Here is an 8417-nt window from a genome sequence, read left to right as displayed (position 1 = left end):
TGGTCAACCGGCCGGCTGGCCTCATTTAGGACAAACCAGCGGGCGACGACGCATGGGAATGACCTGCAATGGTGCACAAGCAAACATGAGATGCGATGGCCGCCAAAGAGGAAGAAGATCTGAGAACAATCCAATGAATCGGTTATGGCGACGGCGACGGCCGCAAACGGGCTCCGACTCAGTCAGAAGGGTGGCAAGGGCCAAGGGAGGCAACAAGGTAGCGGCGGGGCCGACAGACGGTCACCGGGAGGTGCGCCGACGAAGAGGCAGTGTGGGGTGGGAGGTGCGAGGGAGGCAAATTTTTTCCTCCAAGCGATAGCGGCCGAGTATATTTAGGCGCCGAATAGGAGGCGGAGTAAAAATTATTCTCCTCTGTTTGGTTTAGGGGATCGGCTAGGTGCCGATTAGAGAAGTAAAACCGAAATCGGATAGAGTTGGCCTTAGATGACTCGGATTTATATGTTGGGCTGGGTTTGACAACTCATATGTAGTACTCTTTCTGTAAAAAAATATAAGAATGTTCATATCACTATTAGTGATCTAAATGCTTTTATACTTCTCTACAAAGGAGTACGTACTCATAATCCAATCGTAGGGCCGGCCCGGGGTTACCAATCGTACCTATCGGTATTGGTGATCCATCTCTTCATTAAAATGGCCAGCACTAGGCACGGGACGATCGATCCAAATTTCGGCCAGTCACCCATGCTCTGTGCAATAGACGCCTCCAAAATCACTCGATTAAGTCAGATGGGCCCTCGCACGAGTCGCTTTCTTTTTTCTCCCGTGACAGCTTTGGTAGTGCCTCGTTGCCCCCTTTAGTCTCCTGCTTGGAGATTGCAGCGCTGATACCCCCCGCGTGGTTCCGCCCTATGCAGAAAATTGTGCCAACGGTTCCAGCAAATCGACCCGCAAGTCACATCACCTCGGTCGCACCGTTGTAGCAGGCGGTTGTGCTGGTTCTAGCATGCCGTCGCCAATGTTTCAGCACAAGGAAATGTTGTCAGCAGTACCAGCTTGTGCCGGTTGCAACATCCTTGATGTCACCGCGGACCTGTTAGCTCCCAGCATCACTAGTCTTAGTACCACCCCTGTTGGTTGTAGCGCAGTGGCCAGCCCCAGCTTCCACCATTCCCCGGCCGAAGCTTTTTTTGGTGTTGCTTTTATCTTTCCCCCGTAGCTGGTCCCAACATTCCCCGTGGCCACAATTTCCGCCATCTCTCAAATTGCAGCTTCGGCCGTCTCCAACGCAACAAAAAAACTTGCTAGTCCCAGCAAAAGAAAATGAAGGTTGTAGCAAAAAATCCTTCACCGTCCCCAGTTGCAGCTAAAACTCTTGTCGGTCCTAGCAAAAACTGTCGCCAGTTGTAACTCTGTGTTATGGCTACTGCCAGTCTATAAACAATTTGCAATTTGCAAGGCACATTCTGGAGAAACTACACTTCTGTGGTCTGATAACTGGTGGGATCAGCCACTTGATACCAAATTCCCTGAGCTACACTCTTTTGCAATGAACGGATTTGTAACTTTGAAGTCAGCTATGAGTGACCCCGACTTGTCAGAACATTTTCACACTCCAATGTCTGAACCAACTTTCCATCAATATAACCTACTACTCCAACCGCTGCAGCACAGACCTATCTCAGATGAATGGCACATTCTAGGAGCTACCAAAGGTTTCTCGTCCATCAAAATGTATCACCACATGAGAGGACCCAGTCTGGTTCACCCGATATTCAAGCAGATTTGGAACACAACTTGTAGACTGAGACACAAGATCTTTATCTGGCTGCTACTTCATGACATGATCAATTCAAGAAACCTTCTCAACAGAAAGAGTATGCATCTTAATGATTACAATTGTGCACTCTGCTCTGACAACACGGAGGAAACACTGCTCCACCTCTTCTGTAATTGCCCTTTTGCTCTTCAATGTTGGGAATCCATCATTCTTTCCAAACTTAGAGGCATATCCGTCTTTGATGACTTCTAGCTAGCCATGGCACAACTTCCTCCAGATATTGCACTAGATATTGTCTCGATGGGCTGTTGGGGGTATTTGGTCGATCAGAAACGATAAGATCTTTCGAGCAGCAGCACCACACATTCAGGGATGGAAATTTTACCTCCAAGAAGGATTTTGGGCAGCACAGATCAAAGAAAAACATTCAAAAGCGGCCAAGATTAGCTCCTGGGTTTTACAGAACATTTAACTGAAATGTTTCATAAAACTGGTATTGGGTGATCACTTTTTTTTGCTTGGACTGTTTGTATATAATTTATTAATATAATTTACCGTAGAACTATTGTTCTACGGTTTTCCGATCAAAAAACTCTGTGTTATGCCGGTTGTAGCACATCGACTTCATTTGTCGGTGCCACATAGCACTATGTTCCCAGTCTTCTGCAGTTGCCCTGTTTTGCAGCACCGGTGGTCATCGTTCGCAGCTCCTAGTCTTCTGGTTGCACAATTGCTGCACGATCATGTAGAAATTATAGGATAGTTGAATATTTGTGTTCTATTGTGTTGACCCTCATGAGGGATTATATAGAGTAGATGAGAGAGGGATAGGCTTGAAGTACAAGGCAAAATATTTAAACCTATTTTTATCTCTAATACATATATTTAGGAAAACCATTCAAAACAGTCGGTTGATCCCACGATTGCGCCCGTCGCCTACAGAGTTTGGCACCTGTCCCAAGCTGGCTTTATACTTGTCTCCTTTCCCGAATTTTCTTGTCCATTCGTTTTACTCCGCCCGCTGCTTGAGTCGATGCCTCTCCTTCTTCCCCTCTGTCTCTCTCATGCGTGTCTATATCTTTCTCGGTCTTTTGACAGCTGCAATTGATCCATCCGCCGTTTGTAAGTGTGACCGCTGCTGCAAACCTGCTGCCATCAAGCGACCAACGCAACATCGCTCATGTTACGAGCGATGCTTCAGCAACATGGCTGGTGCTCCGAGCTCGCCTAGTCGCAACATCTCCCATGTTGTGGACGCTACTTCGGCAACATGACTGGTGCTGTGAGCTCGCTGGATTCGCCTATGTCATGGCCACTGCTTCTCTGGTGCCGTGGCATGCGGCAACATGGCCGGTGCTTCCAGAGCATGCTAGTTGCTGCAGCCGCTGCTTCAACATCATGGCCGGTGCTGTCTGGCGCTGGTGCTTTGAGCTCGTCGGGTCGCAACATCTCCCATGTTGTGGACGCTACTTCGGCAACATGACTGGTGTTGCGAGCTCGCTGGATTCCCCAATGTCGCGGTCGCTGCTTCTCTAGTGTTGCTGCCTGCGGCAACATGGCCGGTGCTTCCAGAGCATGCTCGTTGCTGCAGCCACTACTTCGACAACATGGCTGGTGCTTCAGCAACATAGCTGGTACTTTGCCGTTGCTACACCAACATGGCCGGTGCTTCGTCGTGCTTCCGCGACATGCTCGTTGCTGCGGCTAATGCTTCGACAACATGGTCGGTGCTTCGCAGGTGCTGCAGCAAGCCGGCAACACGGTCGGTGCTTCCGCGGCATGCTCGTTGTTGTGGCCGGTGCTTCGATAACATGGCCGGTGTTGCGGTAACATGGCCGATGCTTCGCAGGTGTTGCGGCAAGCCGGCAACATGGCCGACGCTTCCACAACATGCTGGTTGCTGCGGCCTCTCTGGACTGTTGGTTTGTGATGGCGCTGGGGGCGGGGATATTGCTTGGTTGTGATGGCGCTCGAGCTGGTGGCGTGCGCGTTTCGGCCGAAAGAGCGACTCCGTCGCAAGGCGAAGCCGTCGCTGGACGCTTGATTGCGGTCGATCCAAGGGCTCACGGATCAGTCAGATGAGTGTAGAGTTCTGCCACCCATGCAGCCATTGGATCGCCTTGATCCATGCGTCGTCACACATACAGTCCGTTATTTCCCTTGCCTACCACGTGCCCCTTTACCTTATCTTGCAACAGCAACGGTGTTGCAAACCATGGCGACAAACGACGACTGCAACTTAGACAAGCTTTTGCAACATCAGCTATGTTGGAAAAAACTGCAACAAAACCTCTGTTGCAAAGAAAATCTACGACAAAAACTCTGTTGCAAAAAAAAAATGCCGCAACACAACCTATATGTTGCAAAAATATATTATGCAACATAACCGTTGTTACAAATGTTTCTCCAACAAAACCTTTGTTGCGAAGTAGAGGGAGACATTAAGCCACTGGATTGTGCCAAATCCAATGACTTGCGAGGCAGCGAATCTTTTTAAAAAATCTTTCTAAACGCGTAGCAGTCTCCATATATTTATCTCTAACTCTCAAATATTATATCTCTAACATGCCACACGGGGGACATGCGGTGTGGGTGCCTGCCGATGGGAAAGGGTGAGTCGAAGGATAAGGTAGATGCAAGTAGAATCATGAGACGACGGGAGACGCACGATCTGTTTTGTGATCTAACGTGCCGTCCGCGTATGCACAACCAGTAACTATAAATACTCCCCCTAGTAGGTCCAAAAAAGGCAACGGCGTAACCCTGCATCGATCTCTTCGCTGCCTGGCCACCATGTCTTCCTCCGCCGTCCGGCCGTGTTTCCTTTGCCTCCACGCTCCCGCTTCCTCCTCCGGCCTCCTCCTGACCAGCCGTCCGCATCGCAGCAGCGCCCTGCCGCCGGCACATGGGCGTAACAACCGGAAGCCCGTCGGCCACGGGATCGTCTGCAGCCAGGCCGGCGCCGGCGATGGTCACGCCATGACGATCAAAATCAACCCCAGGGATCGAGCGGAGAAGGATTATGTGAGACACTTGACCTGATCTTCCTCTGTTTTTTGACTAACTGATACTTAATCTCCCAACGGGTGGATTTGTTTGAACTTCCGCTCCGGATTGATATTGTGATCAACTGAATATACTCTCTTTTTTACGTATGCCTTCCAAGATCAGAATTTTAAGCCTTTTCTGGTCATCCATTGATGCATCTAAATATTAATGTTCCCCGACACAATGCCTTTGATTGACTTCAACACAACTTACCCTTTTAATTCTACAGAAACAATATGCATGATCCCTAAACGCAAACCAAATAAATTTGTTTAGAAATATCCTATTGCTGCTATTGTTTCAATTCCGTCTGGCCGTTTCAAATTCCAGATATATCGAAGTATTTTCAGCAGGGGCAATCGAAGTGTTTTTTTTGTTTCATCCTATTTTCCCTATTTGTTTGTCATTATTTATTTTCCGTTGAATCATTCTCTCCTTCAATGGAAAAATCGAGGGCATCATATTTGCAAGCCTTTTAACCTTACCTAGCTGCTCATGCTGAAGTTCACAACTGTACTAGACAACATATGAGATGTACTTACTAGTAGATAAAACAAATTAGGACCGAACATTGAAGGATTCCAGAAATAATGGACTAAAATTATTAAATATACAGTACTGAACTTTATAATTAATACAATATCTTGCTTAGCGTCTTGGTCATATAGTCTTATATCTGAAGTCCCTTTTTTCTTCTAAAAGGAGTTTCGTGAAGAAGGAGACAGAATTGAGGAGTACTTCAGGAAGTTTTCTAATGGCGGCACCTTGGTAACCCTTGTCCCTAACAGTATAGAATCATTTATATATATGAGTATGTACTCCCACACCTCATATACTAGTTGGACGAGTCGGTTATACCTTATTAGCAATTTCTAATACACTTTGTTAGAAACGACCAGATACCGCAAAGTGAGTTCTGTACAAAAATTGTTCGAGTCCATATATGTGTATATAGGAAAAATAATCCTACTACCGCATGTCTCTAAACCCATGCCAGGTAGTATATATATAGTATTTTATCATTTAAAGTATTTTCAGGACCATTTTTTATGTAACTTTGAAGCAAACTACATGAAAAAAATTGTGAGCCCATAGTTTGAGGAATATTTTGAAATAGCTTCATAATTGTAGATAGGAAAAAAATATTTTTTAAATTGTACATCAACAAAACGTAGTATATATAGTACCTAAGCAGCCTGATAATACATACTCTTCGCCTAGTGTCGAAATGGCCTGACCTTTCTTTTCTTTTTTTGCGGTGAGCAGCACATGGGGTTAGCAACAATATTTCGAGGTTATATTTGCATGATCGCTAAAAATTCTGTGAGGCTGGCTTCTATTGTCATGGTAAACTAATTGTTTCTGGTAGCATTGATTTCTAACACAAATTCTCTGCTAAACACGATGACAATATCTTCTACTTTTCTCTCCGATATGATTACAGGGTAAGCCAGGCATAATTTCTGAAGATGCACGTCTCACCACACTGATGACTCCAAGAAAGGGAGAAAAGATGGTAACACAATAGTACTGTTTTTGTATTCCATGAAAAATTGATGTGGTATATACACTATGGAGCACTAACTAGTTGATTGAACTCGCTCGGTACTAAAACATACCATATAGGCTCTTGGGGTGTACGTGCGCAACTTTGTCAGTACAGCCGAGGATGCGTACAATGATAAGGTCACTGAGGAAACTATTGTTACCTTTCTTGGTGCTCTTCAAGGTGTGGCAGCAATGAGCTACTTCATGGCTCAAGACACCCTTGCAAAAATTGGTGATGATGAAGCTAGTTCACTGTACTGCGGTAAAGATTCTGTTTTCAATAGACCTTGGTTGGAGTACATGAGGAAAACAGACAATCTGAGACGTGAATTGAAGACGGCTCCGCCACAAGACCCGGACGGGGTAGGGTGAACTTCGGTTCGTTTGGCCGATTTCCTCTACTTTCTTTGCTGTTGTACTGACATTTTTGCATGGTCGCCGTGCAGATTGTGATGAATACGGTGACTGAAGCAATGAAACTCACGGAGTCCTTTGTTAGATTGATGACTGTTCGTCGCAGAACTGCGCTACTAGGCCTTATCCCAAGTAAAAATATTATCTTCATGTATTTTGAGTTGTCACCATCTTTTCTGTTGATGTTAATTTTTGCCTCCCCTTGCATGGCGGCAGCTGTCACCACAGGCTCGGCGGTAGCAGTTTGATGGCAAACCATATCTATGCTTCAGAAAGAGAGTCACAAGTTCCTTGGAAGATTAATAGCAAGTCTGAATCGGATCAAGTTTACCCATATGCAATACATGCAACTTTGTATTATATTAATACAGTTTTCATGCGACAGTTCAGGTAGACAATATAGGGAAGACAGACTAGAGATCTCACAGTTAATCCAAAGGGTCCGTCTAGGTCTCAGTCTACATAGACTTGTCGACTTTGCTATGTCTGGTCCTGTTTGATCATAGTTTCTGATCGCTGGTTTATGATGTTTGCTTGTTGGGCTTGTCTGTGGGCTCGGTTGTCCTTTGTCTGCTGTTTTCTGTGATGGGCTGGCTTGCATTTGTATTTTATCTCTGTCAGTTAACTGTTCATGCATCATTAATGTTTTTCAGGTTGTCGTGCATGGTAAGATTAGCTGTTCCTGCAGCTTGTGCGTGTTGGTGTTGTGTTCTCTCTCTCTCTCATTCTGTTCAAGTCTTTTTTTCTCCAGTTCCTTCAAAATAGAAATGGCAGGCATGCAAATTGCACGTGGTAGACGGACATGCTACTGACATGTGTATAACTTCATTGACACTACTTTTTTAAAAGAAAAAGAATGTTAAGTTGCACATGGACAGTGGACGTGCAATTGCGCATGGCCGGAGTACATGTAACTGTGTACGGACCATGCATGTGCTAATCGAGTGTAATTTTTTTTTCCAAAAGAAGTCCAAAACACCACCATTTAGAAAAGGAAATAACACAAATCCAAATCGGAAAAATGAAAATAGAAAGGAAAACAAATGGTAGGGAAATGAATAAATAAAAGTAAACAGAGCCGCCGAAGCACTCAGCTCCGTGCCCCGCCGGCACCCTAGTTATACCCCAGCTAACATCGCTTCGAATTGCATGTCGATTACAACATATGCGGTTGCACATGGGGCGACGTGCAACTGGGTGGCACGTTTGAAAAATAAAAAACAACACTATTTAGGATAGATAAAAAACCCTATAAAAACAAAAATAAAATTAAAAGTAGAAAAATAGAAATAGTGGTAGACATGCAGTTGCAGTTGGGTGCGACGCTTGCAGTTGCGGGGATGTTGTCTGGCTTGCAACAAGCCCGCCCCCTCTACCGGAGCCCCCTCTGGCAGAACAAAAAAGTCCAGTAGCGGTCTAGAAGACATGCAGTTGCGGTCCGGTGCGACACTTGCAGTTGCATGCCTAGTGTCAAACATGCAACTGGCCCGCCCCCTCTCCCGCCGCCCCCTTCGACAAAACAAAGGTCCAGTTGCAACCATGTTGGGGGGAATACAGTTGCGGCCGGGTGCGGCGCTTGTACTTGTGGGGCTGTTGTCGGGCTTGCAACTGGCCAACCCTCTCCGACGGAACAAAAAAGTCCACTTGTGGTCGGGTTACAAGACAT

At 45.9% G+C, this 8417-nt stretch overlaps 1 protein-coding gene across 1 annotated transcript; it reads left to right on the top strand.

The window, feature by feature from the left end:
* The first annotated feature begins 4486 nt into the window (after window positions 1-4486).
* On the top strand, window positions 4487-7215 carry LOC147989885 (uncharacterized). The gene is made up of 7 exons (XM_087517563.1): window positions 4487-4765; window positions 5492-5557; window positions 6056-6136; window positions 6234-6305; window positions 6416-6700; window positions 6784-6883; window positions 6968-7215. The coding sequence occupies exons 1-7, from the start codon at window positions 4535-4537 to the stop codon at window positions 6997-6999; spliced, it is 867 nt and encodes a 288-aa protein (XP_087373689.1). The 5' UTR covers window positions 4487-4534; the 3' UTR covers window positions 7000-7215.
* The last annotated feature ends 1202 nt before the right edge of the window (window positions 7216-8417 follow it).

Source organism: Triticum urartu, chromosome 1A (assembly GCF_056163025.1).
Source record: "Triticum urartu cultivar PI428250 chromosome 1A, HENAU_Tu73, whole genome shotgun sequence".
Taxonomy (NCBI): domain Eukaryota; kingdom Viridiplantae; phylum Streptophyta; class Magnoliopsida; order Poales; family Poaceae; genus Triticum; species Triticum urartu.
This window is presented reverse-complemented; position numbering and strand designations above follow the sequence as displayed.